This window comes from Grammomys surdaster, unplaced genomic scaffold (assembly GCF_004785775.1).
Source record: "Grammomys surdaster isolate TR1022 unplaced genomic scaffold, NIH_TR_1.0 62, whole genome shotgun sequence".
Lineage (NCBI taxonomy): Eukaryota > Metazoa > Chordata > Mammalia > Rodentia > Muridae > Grammomys > Grammomys surdaster.
Genome location: NW_021604564.1, coordinates 3,665,227 through 3,685,766, shown reverse-complemented (window position 1 = coordinate 3,685,766; position 20,540 = coordinate 3,665,227). Strand labels below are relative to the sequence as shown.

The 20,540-nt window shown below is 37.4% G+C and overlaps 1 protein-coding gene across 1 annotated transcript in view; it reads left to right on the top strand.

The window, feature by feature from the left end:
- The window catches only part of LOC114618781 (25-hydroxycholesterol 7-alpha-hydroxylase), a 163,685-nt gene that overhangs the window by 121,310 nt on the left and 21,835 nt on the right, over nt 1-20,540 (top strand). Inside the window, exons 2-4 of the mRNA XM_028764583.1 lie at nt 9,173-9,309; nt 15,961-16,551; nt 17,015-17,221. Coding sequence (XP_028620416.1) covers nt 9,173-9,309; nt 15,961-16,551; nt 17,015-17,221 — 935 coding nt within the window. The remainder of the gene's footprint in view (nt 1-9,172; nt 9,310-15,960; nt 16,552-17,014; nt 17,222-20,540) is intronic.

Genomic DNA, 20,540 nt, shown 5'->3' with positions numbered 1-20,540 from the left:
GTCAGGATGAAGCAATGTCATTTCCTGACTCATTAATATGTCACCTAGATCTATCCTCAGTCCATAATTATAGCTTCTGGCCTCAGCAGCTGCCTTCTATTCTCAGAGTGCAGGTGACATGGGTTTTGATGATTCTTACTGTAAGTTTTAGATTGATTCTTGGTTCATCCACTTTAGAAATAGTGAAGGCCTGTTTAGAATCAATCTTTGATTCAATAGTAAAGTGTATTTATTTTTTTACATGAATTTCACTTTAAACTCTAAACTATCATTCCCATGTTACATAAAAATAACATGGACTGAAAAGAAAGCAACAATTCTGTGTGATTCTTTTCCAAATATTGTAACTTTCATGTAGTGAGGAACCATCAGAACCTCTATGCTGAGGGACTTTTATGAAGTAGCTCTACTCTTCAGAAGCACTGCCTTTGTCATCTACAGATTAGAAGATGTCAGTGAATATGTCTCTTATCTTCACCACCTAAAACTAAAGACCATTCAGGTCTCAAAGAAAAGGATATCTGACTTTTGTTTGCATGTATGTTTTTAGGAGAGTATCTTTAATTTGTGGTTTCTGGAGCTAGCGCTCTGGTTATTTCACTTGGGAGTATGTTATGGGGCAGGCTTGGTCGTTAAGAGCATTTGATCTTGCAGAAGACCTAGGTTGATTCCAAACACCAATATAGTTCCAGTGGTTCCAACCCTTGCAGGAACTAGGCCCAAATATAGAATACATACATACACATGTAGAGAAAACATACCTACGTTTAAGAATATTAATAGACCCTAAGTGCCTGGGGGACTTTGGTACCCTATCTGTAGATATGGATTCAGGGTGGACAATCATCATAGATTCTGCATGGCATATTCCTTCTCCCCACTCTGCATCACAGCAACATCGATGGATGCCATTGACTATCGTGATTATCAAGTCAGGGGATGGCTCCAGAAAGACATTAGGGACCTGTATTTAGAAACTACTATATCTCACATACAATCTCTATGATGATTTGCTTTTAAGTGCCATTCTTGCTGGGATTGAAGATGAGTAATTTCTAGAATAGATTTTCAATCTCCACGCATGAGTAGAAAGGAAGATGCTATATTCCATCTACCCAATGTTTCTGCCTCTGCTTTTAAAAATTCTACCCGTCAAAACCCAAGGATCCCATAGCCTGACTATATGGAAAACTACAGGCTCTACATACCCTCTTACCTGCCTGGGAGAGCTCCGGTCCAGCACAGGGATGAAATTGTAGTCAAAGGTACATTTACTGCAACAGCTAACATCTACAAAGTTAATGTTGGTTAGAGCATCCAAGGAACAAGGTCTCTGGTTGTAGTACATAGAAAACATTACATGGTAGACATTGTTTGGGGTCTTTTCTTCCTTTTTGACATATTTTCACATTTAATACTTCTGTTCTAGCATCTTCCATGAAACAATATAGTGTCTCTTCAGCCAGAATATTTCATGATTATCCAATTTTCATGATAGACTTTAGAGAATGGAAAATTCTGCAGCCCCTTGATACTGATCTTTATAGACAGTGTATCCTGGGCTAACATCATCTTGGCAAAAGTATTATAACTAATGGGCTAAAGGAGCTAGTTTGTGGCAAAGTGTGTCTTTTAGCAACCATACTAAGTCCAATTGTAGTGTCTTTACTTATAGAGAAAAACTGTCTTGTTAGATGAAAACTAGGAGAAAATTTACTGACAAGACTGATTGAAATCACCTGAAAATTAAAATCACTTCCAAATATCACCTTTAAAACTTTGGTTACATAATAGAATCCAATCAAAATGACATAAGTAAATGAATGCCAACAAATTTTAGTAACTTATACTTCAAACGTAGGAAAAGCAATAAATAATAAATGAGAAAATAGAAAAACAAAAAGTAACAGTAATGCAAAATAAGGAACAAAAACAAAGAATAAATGAGAAAAATAATAAAAATAATTATTGTCTTGGGATATAGATAGATGATAGATAAATAGGTAGATACATAGATAGGATAGAGTAATGTATGCTAGAGAGAGAGAGAGAGAGAGAGAGAGAGAGAGAGAGAGAGAGAGACCTGAAAAATAATATATTAGAACTGTAACTCAAGGAAAAACATGAATTTGGATAAAGATTCCCTGGTGGCTGAAACCAGCATACTGAACTAAAAGGGAAAAACTTCAGTCCAGTCCAGGTCTCATGTCTGTGGCTGAAGCTCCCGGTGAGAAGAAAGTAAAGTGGTCTTGCCGAGAACAGGGATGCTATACAGTCCTTTCTTCTGTTTATTTTCTCTAGCCATTATTTTAAAAAGAATGTTTATGTTATAATTACTAATTTTAACCATCTTTGATTGTAAACCCTACAGAATGCTTCACTGACCTTTACATTTTGAGATTAAAAAAAGCTGTAATAATTGGCTTTTAAGGAACTCATGTCTATGAATAGTCAGTTCCTTTTAAGTTATAAATAACTGCCCTCAAAATCTTTCCAATTACTTAACTTTTAGTATTATATCTAAATCCTTCCAACAAACCTGGAGTCACCTACATTTCTTTTATTTATTTATTTATTTATTTATTTATTTATTTATTTATTGTTAAACACGTACTGGAAAGCTTCTAATCAATCATAGCCTTTCCTGAGGTCAACTTTCTGTGTAGTGTCCTTTATATCTACTCTGAACTTACCAATTTCATTTGTACCTGGACTCTCTACAGTTTCATTTAGCCAATGATTTAAAGGAAGGAAAGGTTCTTCAAAGCTGGGCACCTCCAGGATGGGTAAAGATAAGGAGGAAGGGCTGACAGCTGAACTTCTTACAGAGAGTGGGTGAACACTCACACTCACAATTAACTGCAAGCGGAGGTATAGCAAGAGAACCAGCTCTACTCTCTGGACCTTCTCTCTTAGTCCCTGTGTGCTACTGAAAAGTTAAACTTATTCCTCTCCTTTATTGGTAAAGAAACTGATACTCTACATTGTGTACTAGATTTAAAATTTCCCAATATAAGTTAGATATACAAAAATGGGTCTTTGTTTCTCCATTTCACAAAAGCTACTATTGATTCTAAAGGCAGGAATCACTCAGTTTTCAGTGACAGTAGTTCAGTACTTTATGGTTTAAAACTTAAACTGTCTTGTATGAATAGTAAGTATAATTTAGATTTATCTGTCACCCTCTTCCTTCCCATAGGCCAAATTCAGTTGTGAATATCTTTATTTCTTTAGATTCCCTAAGATTCCTCCTTGGCAAGATCTTTGAACCCCACTTTCCATCAATGTATCAATTGCTAAAGTGTCTGAACACCAACCTCATTTCTAGCCGAAGCAATGCAGTTGTCCGTGTTTCCTCAGGTCTGCCTAGACTTGAGATATACATGGGATTGGCTGCACCTTTTCTTCACTTCATATTTTGACTCTCTTAGCTTGATGATTGTTGAAATGTTTTGAGGTAGCTTCACCCTGAAGAAATCCATAAGCAAAGTGTTTTAAGAATTCAGTTCTAAGGCTGGAGTGATAGCTCAGAGATTAAAGGCTCAGCTCACAACCAAAAATATAAGAATTAAGTTATAAATTTTATCAGGAAGAAAACTTCAGCCAATAAACTTGCTTTCAAAAGCCACCAAGGAAAGATAAGATAAAATGAAACACCTTTAAGAGTGTCTTTTTCAGCAGTATGTTTGTTCAAAGTCAGTAATAGCTCTCAGCCTTGGAGCCATCTTTGTAGAAACCTCTGCACCATTAAAGAAATGTGACAGAATAAGAAATAAGAACAGTGAAGTACAAAAAATTTCAAGTAAACCAACTTGGGCATCCATGGTAGCCAGGATAACATAAGAAGGATGCTAAAGTTTGGAAACATTGTTAGAACATATTGTTACTGTTTGTTTCTCAATGAATCTAGAACTTCTATTGCCATCTGATCACCAAGATGATTTCTGAGAGAACCTCCTTACTTGTAATTCAACCAGTCCTTGTTAGTCCTTTGTCTCTGACCTGTGGAAATCTGGACAACCTCTGTTCTTATGTTGGCCAAGTGTCACAAGTGTGCAACAAATCATCTTTTTTGATGCCTTGGCTGAATATTAAAAGATATAATAATCAGATGAATTATATAGCATCCTATGTTTCTGAAATTTAAACACACACACACACACACACACACACACACACACACACACTTCGTAATTTAGAACAGAAAATGTTAAGACACTGCAATAAATACTAGGTCACCTAATCCAAATAATTCTTAAAATTTTTTAATCAATATAAAATTTTATTCTACCCTGAGTTGATGTATATGTATAAAAGTGCTTTTTACCACCTTAAAAAGTTGTTACAATGAGCCTGACACCTAACATTTAATGACTATAGCAAAGTATGAGAATAAAAAATTGCTTTGACAAGGATAGATTTTTATAGAATTACTGGATTTGAAGAAAATATATACATTTAATAGCCAAAATATTTAAAAATATTATTTATTTTTATTTCTTGTGGATGAGTATTTGTATGTATGTACACACACACACACATACACACACACACACCACACATACACACACACACACACACACACACACACACACACACACACACACACGGAAACCAGAAGGGGATGCTTGGATTCCCCTGGATCTAGAACTCTGGATGGGTATAGGATCATATGGGTGATGGAAACTTAATATGAATCCCCTGCTAGAGTAGCAAGTACTCTTAACTACTGAGCTATCTTTTTAGCCCTAATGGTAGTAGCCAAATATTTTAGTCTCTGTACTCAACTATAGGTATAACATAAAGATGAACTTCAAATAGTGTGTGTAAGTGTGTTTGATTTTAAATCAAAAGGACAAGGCTTAAACATCTTGAATGCTGTATTTTTATTACTCTCCAATGTTTCTTTTCAGATAGCATTGAACTTGGCATTTTTGTGTATAGATCTTAAGATGTGCCTAAGCACCTATAGAAGAAATCCCAAGTGCTGATGAAATTGTGTGTTCCCAATTGTGACTTGGATTTGATCTTTGAGGCAATTTAAAATCTCAAGTTAACATGATTGTTATGTTCTTTTACTACCTTAAATACTAATTGGAGAATGAATGTGCTATTAAAGTGAGATCAAGAAATAGTATGAACTATTGGCTTTTAAACTACATCTCAGGACATCAGGCCCAGTTTCACTCCATCTTTAGAATTTTATTAGCCACAAGTGGCACTAAGCATCCTACATCCTCACACAGCAGGAAGCAATGAGTAATTCATGTTCAACATCATGGAGCATGAGTATGAAAGATAGCACTATTTGCCCTCTGCCATGTGTCAATGGGCCTTTCTGAACCACTATGGTAATATCTTTCCTCCTTACATAATTTTTACAAATATACTGATAAAGATAGACTCTGTTATCTGCTTTGAATGGGTTGTCTATCTTTTTCCTGTAACTGTATACAGTTGTGACAAGGTGCTTAATAATCTTAAGCTTACTGCTGCCAGAGTAAATACAGTTGTGAGAAATGATGACCCTGCCAGTGGAAGCCCTACAAAAACTACAGCTTTTTGTTGAATGACAGAATAGAAGATGACATTAGTTGTACTAATTTAGAGTATAACAAAAGGCCTTCCTAAATCTTTTTCATAAGGTAACATTAAACAAGACATTAAAAGTAGATCAAGGAGACAAGATAGTATTTTCAAAGGAAATGCTGTGAACTAGGATGCTTATAAACTTCAAATGATCCTGGACCAGAAGTTTATACCTTCCAACCCAAGGTCCTGCTCTCCACTCATGTATGTAGCCTCTTCTTGTATAATACCTGAGGGAAACTGACTGGGGAGATGCTTCAGTGTTTGCCCAACAAGCATGAGACCTGAGTTTGGAACCCCACACCTACGTAAAAACCTGGACATAGTGGCTTCTATTTGAACCAAAGCCCTAAATGCATGGTCTGTGAAGGTGGCGGGTGGCCCTCAGGAAGTTACCGACCAGCTACTCTAGCCAATCAGGTATCCCCCCTGGAAATTACTAGCTAGCTAGTCTAGCCAGTGAGCAATCTCTGGGTTCAAGGATAGACCTTATGTCAAAAATGTGGTGGGGAGTAGAAGAGAAAGACACCCACCATCGAATTATGACAGTCTGTGCATGTGCATACACAAATTAGATACAAAGTCAATGGGTAGAGTGTATTTTTAGTTACCTTACATTTCATACATTTGTTTTTAAAAAATCAGTCTTTGTTGTTAATGACTGTATTTTAAAAAATAAAAAGATATCCAAGAGTTGATGATAGCAGTAATTCTTGTAATAGCAGTACAGATATCAGAAAGCTGAGGTAAAATCACATTGAGTTCAACCAGCCCATCTCAAACATATAATTTTAAAAATTAAAAGAGGGAGAATAGGAAAAAGCTATGAAGAATAAGATCCATGTTTTTCTGCAGTGTGACTTGTTTTCACATGTCTGTGCATATATACTTAAACAGTGGCATGTACATTATATTACCCATTAATAAAATGCCTTTCAAATAGAGAAAACAAAATCAACTCTGATTTTATTTTGATCCTATACCCTCCCTACACGCATGCTGGCAAGATCTGTTGTTTATATATTGTTTAAGTCTAGTGTGTATTGGTGTGTGGAAAACTAAGAATTCTGATACAGTGAATACAGCTACCCTTGCTGAGATGATCATAATCTTGACCTTTGATTAGATCTAAGCTAGTCATATTTGTGAAGGATCAAAGGACCAAAAAAGTTTGAATATTTGTTTTGAACCTTTCCAGAATTAAAAAAAAAAGATTATTCTGTTTGTCTTATTTTTATCTTATCAGATTGCATCCACCAGATAAGTGATTAAAAGAAATTTTGAAATATGAGTTTGCTAATGTCAAAGATCAAAGAGAAAAAAGTGTTTAAGTCATAGCATTTTAGGAAATGCTTCACATATTTAAACATTACATTATTATTAATACCTAACAGAATCCTATTCATAATCATTATTTCAATAAAATTATTCATAAAATAATAACAAAATAAAACACTCAGGAAAACCATACTGAGGCGGGTTCCTTTTTTTTGGGGGTGGTGGAAGGAATCAAATACAGATTCTCATGCATACAAACCAAGCAAGTTCTCTAGTTTCTAGCTATACACTAAGCTCTATAATGGCATCTTTATTGTTCTCAATAAAAACGGTTTTCAAGTTAACTTATTGTCACTCTTTTGATTATGTAATTCCAGCCTGATTGACAGTTGGTAAACTTTGACAGCTAAACTCTGTGACATCTAACACCCAGAGCCTGGCAAGAGCTCTTGAATTTGCACTGGACAGTGGCTACTGTGTGTCTACTAGCTCATCTAGAGAGCTCTATTGTTGGGATGTATTGAGTTCATGGACTGACTAATTTTGCTAGGTGATTGAAAGCATAGCTGAGGTGTTCCCTAGCTTAAGCAGACATATACCTTTAGGCAAATGGCTTACCACCTTACAGGAAGTCCTTAAGCATACACAGGCTTTAGGCAAATGGCTTACCATCTGAAACCCAAGAGATCCTTTGGCTATTAAAAGGGGAAAATACACTATAGCCTCCAAGGTGATATCAGGTTCTAAACACTTTGATCAACTAAATGAATAGAAAACATGCACAAAGAATAATTTGATGCATTCACTGTAAAAAACAAACCTCCACGTGATATATAAAATGCGCTAAGATATTTGGAAAACCTTCAAGTTCAATAGTGCGAGATTTTCCTAAAGCCTCATCATACAAAATTCTTATTAATAATAGAGTCTTATTAAGAATAATAATAGAATAATAAAATAATAGAGTCTTATTAATATTGAATGAACTCATACCCTTTATTTGTGGGAAGATGAGTTTCTACATACATTGGGGTTTAAATGATTGAGTCCACATAACTGAACATTCCATGCTACTATGAAATAAAAGTCATCAGCAATTACAATACATAATTTATAAGAAGTTTAACTCTGTCCTAAATTTGACCTATTCCAAAGTACCTTAGTTAATTTTCTTTCTGTTGCTGAAATAAAACTCTAACCAAAACCAACTTGGCTGAGAATGGATTATTCAGTTTATAATTCCATGTCATACTCCATTCAGGGATATCAGGGCAGGAATTCAAGTAGGAACTGAAGCAGAGACTGTAGCTTGTCCCCACACCCTTCTGGCTAGGGCTTAGATTCAGCCAATTATCTTACATTACCGAGAACACTTACCCAGGGGTAACACAGTCCACTGTGGGCTAGGCCCTCTTCCATCATTTATCAATTAAGAAAATACCCCATGTACATGTCCACAGGCCAATCTTATCTCTTAAGAGGTTTTCTCTTCCCAAGTATATGAAGTTGACAGTCCAGATCAGCCATCCCACTTGCCAAATATATAACCATCAAGCATAAATTTTACTTAAAACTATGTTTGGTGAGGATTTCTAGAGAAAGCTCAGAAGTTAAGAACACTTGTGCTCTTTCAAAGAACCCCAGTTGGATTCCCAGTACCCACATGCTGACTCACAACTGTCCTTAACTCTACTTCCAGGTTGTCTAATGCCATCTTTTCACCTCCTCAGTTACTTGGCACACAAACATACATGCAGGTAAAACACCCATATTTCTACAATAAAAGTTATATAAATAAAAGAATCAAGTTTAGTTCTTATTAGATTTAGTAGGTGACATTTTATAGAATGACTTGTAAAAGACCAAAACATCAGACAGTGGCCTTTTTAAAGAAAAAATCAGCATTTTATCAAACTGACAATTTTCCAAATGAATTCTAAGAGTCGATGTAGTTACCTATTGGTCCTCTTAGCCACAGATCCTTCAGGTGTACAGTGGTATTCTGATGGAAAACTGAAGATGTGATAGATACATCAAACTGTGTCTCAGCTCTCAAGCAGCTGTTGAATCCTTATAAGAGAAAAGATATCAAAAGTTGCTCAACAAAATGGGATCTGAAGGACACATACCCACACAAACTGAAAAAGCTTCGTAAGCACAGTCTATGGTGATGTAGGAATCAATGAAGAGGTGAACTGACAGAGGCTGTGCAATTCATGTGTCCACTTAGACTGGATAAATAACCCGTAGGTACTAAAATGAGAATGACTTCAGTTTTCTCTCATTTCTTTTTTTCTCTACATAGGCGCCCTCGTGAACCTCCCTTGATAAAAGGTTGGCTTCCTTATCTTGGCATGGCCCTGAAATTCTGGAAGGATCCATTAACTTTCTTGCAAACTCTTCAAAAGCAACATGGTGACACTTTCACTGTCTTGCTTGGGGGTAAGAAGCTCTGCTCTGAGTACTTTGCATGTGCCATAATCTCTTGTTGGCTCTTTGACGTCTTCACATTTGTTCATAGGCAGAATGTGGAACATTCATCTAGCATTGCCCAGCAAATGCAGAGAATGACAAGTGACGCACAGTGATGACCATATACAAAACCTGGTTACAGAATCCTCTGACAGGTCCTAAAGAAGCCACTCGCCTGAGCTCACTTGGACTTGTTTTTGGGTTAGTTTAGGTTATTTGAGAACTCTTTTAAGAGCTAGAATATGGTGTGTGTGTGTGTGTGTGTGTGTGTGTGTGTGTGTGTGTGTGTTCCTTTAGAAGTATAAGGTAGTTCAGCGACAGCTCATAGTTCTTATGTCCATGATCTTCCTGTCACAGATTCCCAGCTAGTAGCGTCTCATCTCAGTATGCCAATCACCAGCAGCCGATGTGCTCCCGTGGGTGCGTCATTCACAGCCTCTCGTTTGCACTCTTGTCTACTTCTTATGTTCTTTGGCTTTCACAGATGCATGGTGTGACATGCATACCATCATAGTACCATAAAGAGTATCATAACTCTGAACGTCTGAATTTTTCACATAATACTTTCTCTTTCTCTGCTTTGCAAACACTGCTCTGGATTATATTTCAGCACTTAAAATGGTTCAGCGTAGTCCACACTTTTCAAAATGTTTTTAAAGGGAAAGACATACTTTTCCTCATGACTCTTTCTTCTTGTGAAGTTCTTCCTCTCATGCTTATATGTCTTTCATTTGGTATCTTTGTCCTTAGCTTAAAGCCACATTAAATCATTAAATGATAAATCATTAAATGATCCTACTTTTATCTTGTATTTTTCAACTCTCTCTCTCTCTCTCTCTCTCTCTCTCTCTCTCTCTCTCTCTCTCTCTCTCTCTCTCATTTCTTCTTTCCTTTATTCCTCACTTCTCTCCCTTCCCCTTCTCCCACCCTTCCTCCATTCCTTACTTCTTTCGTTTATTCCCTAGTCCTCTCCTTCCCCTCCCTCTCCATGCTCCTTTCCCCCCTCTTCTTGTCTCCCTCCTTCCATCTCTCTATCTATATTTTTTAATCCATAACTATCTCTGTCTCCTGGATATTTTTAGAAAGTGACTTGCCTTTGTCATCTCTAGTAATTTATTTTCTGAAGTTCCCCTAATGGTACCCAGTCTTTTGTTCTCTCAAGGTCAAGAACAGCCTATCCCCTTCATCTTAGTGCCTTGCTGATCTCTCCTATCTCCCTAAAATATCCAGTTGCTTCCAACTCTCTTGAATGTGGCCCTTCAGGTTCCTCTATTGACTCTGAGTGTCCTTCATGGACTTTATGTCTTTCTATATCAGTATGTCTTTCTCTTCAGCTTCTCTATTCTATTCCTAAAGAAGTAGGGCAGTCTTATGTAAGTAATTACTGTTCTGAGGATCAGCAGCAACCTTTTGCACATTGTGGTTACCATGCAAATGTACCATTTGAGTAATAAAAGGACAGGGCACCATCTTGATTGACTCATCCACATGGTTAGTTTTAATTCACTCTTAAACAGGCCGTATTAGTTTTATTATAACTTATTCTTTCCCCTGACAGCTGACAAATCTTTTACCATGATAATTACATGAACTGTAATTTCAGAAAAAAATAGAAATGAAAACAGCCATGCATTTTAGAAAGAATTGTACCATGTAATATGACCTTCCCGTGACCCCATTCAGCTCATTCCATCTCCACTCCCATCCTGCCTTGTGCTTATGACCTCATCAATGCATCTCACTGATGTTCCTCCACACAGACCATGTCTTTGTGCCTTTGACCTTTGTTTTGTCTTTCTTTATGCCAGAACGCTGCTTCCAGATGACTATTCCTTCTTCCTCGGGTCCTTTCCTGGACATACTATCCCACCTTTGGAGCCCTTCACTGGGGCTCAGTTATCCGCAGTACCCTGCTCACTCTAACTCATACCTAAATGGTTTACTGATGAGTCACTTGTCCATCTCTTTTTTTCTGTTAGTGAGTCTCTTACAATTTGTTCTACAGCTCAGTGCTCATTTCATCATTATTAATTTTTGAGGGGAAAATCTCTAACACATTACAGTTGATAAATACTTTTAGATAGAAAAAGGACATGCCCAGCATTATTTTTCTAGTTGTGTTTAGGACTAAACTAAATCTACAAAGCAGAGAATGTTTATATAGAAAAAAATAATGTTGCTGCTGGGACTAGATGTCCCAGGGTTGCGTGATACCCAAGGGGGCTTCCTTCCCTTTCTCTGTGGAGAAGGGAGAGTGTAATGAGGACATGGATTTTTAAGGGCCAGACTGGGAAGAGGGGAAGAAGGGGGCTGCAATTGTAATGTAATGTGAACAAAAAATAAATTATGGAAGGAAAAAAACAGTTAATAAGTGAGAGCTTAAAAACGGGGGGGGGGGGCCTTTTTAAAATGTAACGTCAAATTTCCAGTGAGCAGTACAAAAATTGTTAGAACTTGTAGCTTTTTCTGTTTAAGACCTTATACAAAGGTTGCCTAAAATGACTCAACAGAAACTTGTAGATACTTTAGAAAAGATTCACGTTTCTAAAGCAAAAACAATGTGTGTGTGAGTGAGTGTGTGTGTGTGTTTGTGTGTGTATTTTTTTTCTCCACACTTGGGAGATTTAAGCAAAAGGGTCTTGAGTTTGAGGTCAGCCAATAAAATCTTGTAAACAAACAACAAAACAAAAACAAAGAAAGAAGCCATCAATAACAATACTTTATTTTCTAAAAGAGAGGGGACTGGAAAAATAGGTCAGTTGGTAAAGTGCTTGCTGCAGGATGCAATGTACTTTACTTCCCAACATATGGGAAGAAGAGACAGAGAAACGAATCTATGGGGCTTCTTGTCCAGTTAGCTGATCCCAGTCAGCCAATTCCCGTCCTGGTGACACCATTTCTCAAATAACATGATGGGTAGCATCTGAGCAACAACAACTGAGGTTAGCCTCTATTCTTTACAAGCATGCAGCATAAACACATAATCGCATGCCCATATACAAATCAATCAAACAAAAGCAATCAATCCATGGTCACAGATGACCGTAATCCTAAATTCTAAGAAACATAATACTGACTAAATAACTTGGTCATCATGACCTGCCGAAGAAAATAGTTCTCTAATTGGTTTTGTGTGCTAGTGCAATGGAATAATTTTCCCTAAATGTCATCCTAGAGAAGCTCCACTGTTCATCATTGTCAACTGCTAGAGAAATCTCCCTAATAGAGGGAGTAAGTACACAATGGTGATCTTTCTCAGCAACGAAGTCAGCTGCCCAACTAGTGCTTATGAATCAACATTCAATCCAAAATCCGCTGAAGAACTACCTTACTAAAATCTTACAATTTCAGAAAGTTTATTGAAAATCTCTCTCTCTCTCTCTCTCTCTCTCTCTCTCTCTCTCTCTTTCCCCTCTCTCTCTCTCTCTTTCTCTCTCTCCTCTCTCTCTCTCTCATATATGTATATGTATATGTATATGTATATGTATATATGTATATATATATGACTTATTAAGCAACTGATTTGAATTCCTAGTCCTGTGTCTACTCAGTACCAACTTTAACATGAAAACAGCCAGGCTCACTTATTAGCTAAAAGCCAGAAATCTTGTGTATAAGACTTCAAAGCACATTTATCAAATTATTTTGAATTTTGTAGCATTGGCTTTCTAAGGAAATGATATCAGAAAAGATGAGTTATCTTGGGAGACTGGAGTTAATAGTCCCAGTCTGCTCCATAAAAGGGAAGAAAAATGAAATACTTGGCAAGGAAGATATTAAACATGTTGGTCCCATTTCAATGGTAATGGGCAGAAAATTGTTTTATACTGTATCTTTTCAGACATAGGACTCCTTTTGACATTTACATTTTCGACAAATGCAAACTTTGCAATTCTTAAAATCAATATTTTATATCCATTTCTGACAGTATTCTTTGCTCTTTTGAAAACATTGTAAAGGGTATTGTTTGTACATTAGGATCTCTGTGAACTAGGCAGCATGACTGTTGACACTTGGTATTCATTTACATAAAATCACGATAAGAAAAAGTGAATTTCTCTCTGAGCATTCATAGCCTTCAAGATAACTTTTCAAAAAAATCCCTTTGTTTGGAAATTTGAATTCATTTTATAAATGTATATGTATTTTCCTAACTGTCTGATTACGGAACACAAAGAACTCTGGTTTTACATCTCACATTAGCAGATGGTGGACAGATGGTTTAAATTAATATTAATTTTGGAAAACTTAGCTTAAATTGTTTATACTGAAGATTAAAAGTTGGAAAGCCAGCTAAACTCTCCAGGGTTATTGATATTTCCAAATCAATTTGAAAAGTAAAATCCAGAAAACACAGCTAGTTCTAAGTAATCCACATCTCCTTCAGAAAAATTGAAAGCAGAAGGCAGAAAGGTAGCATCTTGTTAGGGAAGAAAATTAACTCTGGAACAAGGAAGAAATGTGCAGACTCTAGAGTGAGAAGTCACTTTGAACTTTTTAGTGATGGTCTTTTAAAAGACCTTAGCAGGCTTGTTGGATGCTCGGTTGGTCCTGTGCCAGATACACAAGCACAAGGACCTGATTTTTGATCCTCTGTACCACTATAAAAGACAAGTGTGGAAAGAGTTTCTGTAAGTGTGTGAACACAAAAGAGGATTTTCTGGAACTCATTGGCCAGCCAGTCTAGCTGAAATGATGAGCCCCAGATCCGATGAGAGATCTTGTCTCCAAAAATAAGATGTCTGGTGATTGAAGAAGACATCTGGTGTTTATTTCTGTCTTCCATGTGCACGTGTAGTGGCAAGTGTACATCCACACACCACACAAATGTATTTACAACACACACACACAAAAGAAAATTGCCTGGAAGCTCACTGGCCAATCAGCCTGCACTACAGAGCAGAAGTGACAGGGTGAAAAGTGAAAACCAACTTCCACAGACACAATGTTGTACATGCACCCCCATAGCACATGTCTACCTGCACAACATACAGCACACACAACCAACCAACCAGCCAATCAATGTTTACAAGATGTTACATTTGTTTGCGGACTTGAACCAATTATTTCACATTTATGTTTTTATTAAAAATCTTATATTTTCTTCTGATAAGGGGAAGGTAAAGAGAGAGAGAATGACGAGAGAACGAGATGGAAAAGTGAGAAACAGAAATAAGAAGAATGCATTTATTTCTAATGACTTGTAAACAGAGCAGAAATCTGGATGTATCCAATCTGTTTCAAAAGGCCATGTTGTAGTAGCAGATAGTGCCTAGGATGAATACTTTTTTAAAGTTTCTCTTTAGATTTAGATAGATGTAAAAAAAGTGGTAGAAAAAAATCAAACTATATTCCAAAGACCGTGATTAACAAGTTAAACCGTGTGTATAGTCTTTGAATTTTAGATCCTTACTTAAAGGAATACTATTAATATTTAACAAAACTCAATCATTTGGGAAGAAGAATGCATGAATCATCACCAGTGAAAATAAACAGCTTTGCCTAAAATTATCTCTTTGAAAAATGAGAAAGTTGACTCCCCTATACTGACTATTTGTCTGGCAGATGCTAGCAATTTTAGTAAAGTTGTAATGGTGAAGGAAATGATTCAAAGTGCTCAATTCCAGTGTGGTCCTTTCTGTGTCTCTCCCTGAGGCTAACCAAAGAATGAATGAAAACAAAACTCTACTTCATTTGGAGAAGGAAGAGCCAATATCCAACCAGAAAGAATGGCTATTCTAGACCTCCCTCACTCTGCATTGCCTTGCCCTGATAACTGAATCGAGGAAAAATGGATTGGATGAAATTCACTTGGAGAAAAATTAATCATGGCAAATATATTCTCATATATGCTTAACACTTAAACTGTATTTTTTAAATGGCCAAATTAAAGCACATTATCCTGACTCTAGGATTTGGTCGAAAATTATTCTAAATCTTTGTCTTGTACTACACTGATTAATTTTTGTAATCCTAAGGGGAAATTTTCACCTAGGAAAGCTACACACACACACGCACACACACACACGCACACACAGGGTTTGAGAAGAAGAGAAAGGGTGGGGGAGGAAGAGGGAGAGAGAGAGAAACAGAGACAGAGAGAATTAAGTACAGGTAGTACTTAATATGGACAGTTCAAATTATTCAAATGTATGTAGTGTGTGTTTTTAGGAAGGAAAGACTTATTAACTGGGACCATTGCATGCCACTGATATATTTCTAATCAGATGATATGCATCTTAAAGCAGTCCTGCAGTGGAAACCAAGAGCTGAGTGAGGCTGACCAAGGAGCCTGTGTGTAGGCTATGCTTCTCAGCTGTCTAGGCTCTCTCAGCTGATGAGTGCACAGGTTCAACTAGGAACTCTGAAGTATTTGCCAGGTTTGAGAGACTGGCCATAGTGAACAATGAAGTTCAGAAATTCAAGAAATAAAATTTTTACAGTATCTTTTGTTTTCAAAGGGGATTTAGTAGGCCTTTGAGTAGAATGCATCTTGTTAAAATTGCTTAATAAAACTATTAACTTCTTAATAATGTCTCTAATTTTAAGTTAAAGATTTGCAGACTTCAGGTATATATTTTGACTTGCTATCAAATAAACCATATTCTTTTTCTTTTTTAGGGAAGTATATAACATTTGTTCTGAACCCTTTCCAGTACCAGTATGTAATGAAAAACCCCAAACAATTAAGCTTTGATAAGTTCAGCAGACGATTATCAGCGAAAGCCTTCTCTGTCAAGAAGCTGCTAACTGATGATGACCTTAATGAAGACATTCACAGAGGCTATCTACTTTTACAAGGCAAACCTTTGGACAGTCTTCTGGAAACCATGATCCAAGAAGTAAAAGAAATATTTGAGTCCCAACTGCTAAAAACCACAGATTGGAATACGGAAAGAATATTTGTGTTCTGTAGCTCATTGGTATTTGAGGTCACATTTACAACTATATATGGAAAAATTCTTGGTGGTAACAAGAAACAAATTATCAGTGAGCTAAGGGATGATTTTTTAAAATTTGATGACATTTTTCCATACTTAGTATCTGACATACCTATTCAGCTTCTAAGAAATGCAGAATCTATGCAGAAGAAAATTATAAAATGCCTCACATCAGAAAAAGTAGCTCAGATGCAAGGACGGTCAGAAATTGTTCAGGAGAGGCAAGATATGCTGAAAAAATACTATAGGCATGAAGACTTTGAAATAGGAGGTAAGAAAGTACTGAATGATCACTCACTAAAGTAAAATAATTTACAGGAGACCTTTGAGATAAAAGATAAAATGATGTCCTTGAAAATTTTTTATGCTCTTTATAATTGGCTAATGATAAAATGTTTTATTCCGAAACAACCTTCTGTGATAATTGATTTTTTTTTTGCTGAGGTGGTAAAACAAGATATTTAATGATGATAATGAGAAAGAGTATAACTAAACAGCATTTACTTCTTTATCTCATCCCCACCTTCCTGCAACCCCTCTCCTGCTGCAACACGCATTACATTTTAAACTATTCTCATTAAGCAGAAAATTAGACTTCAGAAGCCTATTGGTTCTCATTAGCATGCACTGATCCCTGGCTGGGTCCGTGTCCTAACATCTTTTAATTAGCACACTGCAAATCTAATCAGTGTAATAAACGCTATTAATCTTCCTTTTCACTTATTCTCTCCCAGCACATCATCTTGGCCTTCTCTGGGCCTCTCTAGCCAACACCATTCCAGCTATGTTCTGGGCAATGTATTATATTCTTCAGCATCCAGAAGCTATGGGAGCCCTACGTGACGAAATTGACAGCTTTCTGCAGTCAACAGGTCAAAAGAAAGGACCTGGAATTTCTGTCCACTTCACCAGAGAACAATTGGACAGTTTGGTCTGCCTGGGTAATTTATTTTTATCTTTTATGAAGAGAAGAAGGTAGCTCTCTGCAAACTCAGTTTATCGCTCATAGCTGTTTACCAAGAGGTGGAGGACACAGCTGCCTAATTGACATAATAACACCCATTTACATCAATTATAAATTATATAGTTTATAGCTGTAGATACTCTCATTGCATGTAAACATTAAGGCCTAACTAATTAACTATGCAAGGTATGCAAAGGGATAAACCAAAGCTTTGCAATTATTTGGGAGGGGGGAGTGTGTATGCCTGTTATGTGAATTGATTCTGAGCATCTGTTGGTCTGCAGATGCCTCCCAAACACTGCTTTCCTGTCTGGACAGAGAATGATTCCATGGTTGAACAGGAAAGTGTTCCAGAGAGGGAAAGTGCATGCACAAATACTTACTCTTCCTTAAAATGGGCATTTCGTGCATACGTCACAGTGTTTTATTTAGCTTGGGGCATATGATTCTTATGATTGTAGTTAAAATACTCTTCATTGTAGGCTAGTGGTTTAAATGCTCAGAAAGTAGCAAAGCAAAGAAAGAGAGGAAAGAAGGGAGGGATGAAGAGGGAGCGGTGTGAGGAAGGGGAGGCAGGTAGGGAAGGGGATGGAGTGGGCAAAACAGCTACAAACTGCTTCCTTTAAACGTTGGAATTCTTAAAAAAAAAAAAAGCCTCTCACTGTTCTAGGAAATAAAAGAGAACACTGTGGAAGATGTATCTGTGGCCTATACTAGTTGGCTGTTTTTGCTCCTCCCACGGTTTTCCTTTTGGTTTTACTCATTAGCCTTACACCTAACATGAGCCGTGGATCTGCCGCAGGAGTACGTTTCATTTCCTGCTTTGCCCAGGCTGCTTCTTACTATTGTGTAGGGAACTCATACCCTTAAAGTTAGAATCCGTACCAATATATGCCAGTTGTCTCTGAAGTCATCAATCATCTGTATCATTCTTGAAGAAACACTCTCAGTTTCTTTGAACAAATGCATTTTTATGTTTTTGATTCCAGGGGTATTTGGCTTAATAAGATTAAGATTTTAGCCTGTGTTGGCTTCAAGTTTTTATACATAAGATACATCCCTCCTTCTCTCAGCAGATTCTGAGATATCAAGTCCTAATAGTATTGATCACAGTTGACTGTTCCTCAGCACTAACATGACTGCCCCAAATGTTGCAGAGATGGTTCACGTTGGGCAGGCTAAGACCTATCACAGGGGCAACAGCAGCCACTGTGACTTATATACTGTAATCAACTATGAAAATTGCATCACCTCTCATGTTCCTAAAAGAATTACATGTTCAGAAAAAAATACTCCCTACATTATCAAAATGCTAATATTATTTGGGGGGAGGGGCAGAACTCTCAAGGATCTAATACACAAAATATATAAAAACTATGAGTAGTTGTTTATACTTTGGATGAGTAGTATTTTTGAGTTGATTTAGTTTCTATGAAGTCCTAGGTTTCATTTTCCATATATCCAGATAATTACCCTTTTGTTTTAAGAATGAGAAGATCAAAAAGTAATGCAAATGAACTCCAAAGACTATGTTCATAGTCTGTACATAATTATTACTCTTAACAGTTTTCTTGAAATTCATCAACTGTCTGTTTATTGCTAGCAAGCAACTGTTTGTTATTGAAATAAAAGCTTGTTTTTAAAGTGCACTGTTAACCGTTGGACTGAGCTCAGGGTCCTGATGGAGGAGTTAGAAAGGGACTGAAGGAGCTGAGGGGGTTTGCAGCCCCATGGGGGGAGCAACAGTGTCAACTGGGCAGACTCCCCACCTAGCTCTGGGGAACTGGACTACCAACCAAAGAGTACACATAGAGTGACCCTTGGCTCTGACCGAATATGTGGCAGAGGATGACCTTGTTGGACATCACTGGGAGGAGCAGCCCTTGGGCCTGAGGGTATTTGATGCCCCAGTGTAGGGAAATGCCAGGACAAGAAGACAGGAGTTGATGGCTGGGTGGGGGAGGACCCTTATTGAGGCAGGAGGGATGGGATAGGGGGGTTCCAAAGGGGAGACCTGGAAAGGATAAAATGATCAAAATGTAAAGAAAATATCCAATTTTTTAAAAAGTGCACTGTTATGAAAGAAATGTTTAGATTTTGTCTTAGTCAGAGTTTGTGTTCCTGCAAAAAATATCATAACTAAGAATCAAGTTTGGGAGGAAAGGGTTTATTCGGCTTACACTTCCACATTGCTGTTCATCACCAAAGGAAGTCAGGATGGGAACTCAAGCAGGTCAGGAAGCAGGAGCTGATGCAGAGGCCACGGAGAGATGCTGCTTACTGGCTTACTCTCCTGGCTTTCTCAGCTTGCCTTCTCAGAGAATCCAGGACTACTAGCCCAAGGATGGCACCACTCATAATGAGCCCTCCCACCCTTTATGACTAATTGAGAAAATGCTGTACAACTGGGTCTCATGGAGGCATTTCCTCAAGAGAGGCTCCTTTCTCTGTGGTAACTCCAGCTTGTTTCAAATTGACACATAAAACAAGCTAGAACAAATTTATTGTACCGGAAGAAATGGCAAGTTCTGAACTTGTAATTTAGTCTATGCAAGTCAACAGCTAGACTTGGAGCCCTCCTAAATTAACAGTTCTCCCATGCTTACCTGATGTATAGAAACAACAAATCTTTTCTTTTTAATTCACTTTTACACATGACATATCCTCCCTTCATCCCTCACAGTCCCCAGACTCCTGCAACATTCCCTCTCCTCCATTTATCTTCAGAAAAGAGCTGGCCTCCCAGGGGTATCAACCAATTGTGGCAGAGTAAGATGCAGTAAGACTAGGCACAAACCCTCAAATCAAGGCTGCATTAGACAACCCACTAACAGGAAAATAGTCGCACAATTAGGCAAAAGAGTCAGAGAAACACCACTTCTGTTGTTAGGAGTCCCATAAAATCACCAAGCTAAACAACCAGAGCATGTATGCAGAGGACCTAGAGACACCCATGCAGCCTCCTCTCTGTCAGCTCCTATGAGCCCTAATGAATTGGTTCTGTGGGTAATAACCTCCTTGTATCCTCTACCACTCTGGACAATACCATTCATCCTCTGCCTCTTCCATGTGGATTCCCCAAACTCCAAGGACAGAGATCTTTAATTTGGGCTCTCTCTTGAGTAATGTCAGAAACACAAAATCTTAAAAAACTATGCCAAAGTGATACCTTTAATAGCCAGCCATGTTTCTGGCAGCCCACTGTCCAGAAGAGTCTGTCATTTCTTTATTATGAGAATGTGTGGTACAGGCTATTACTTTTAGGAAACAAGTGTATTTTTTTTCTGTCCTGAGAT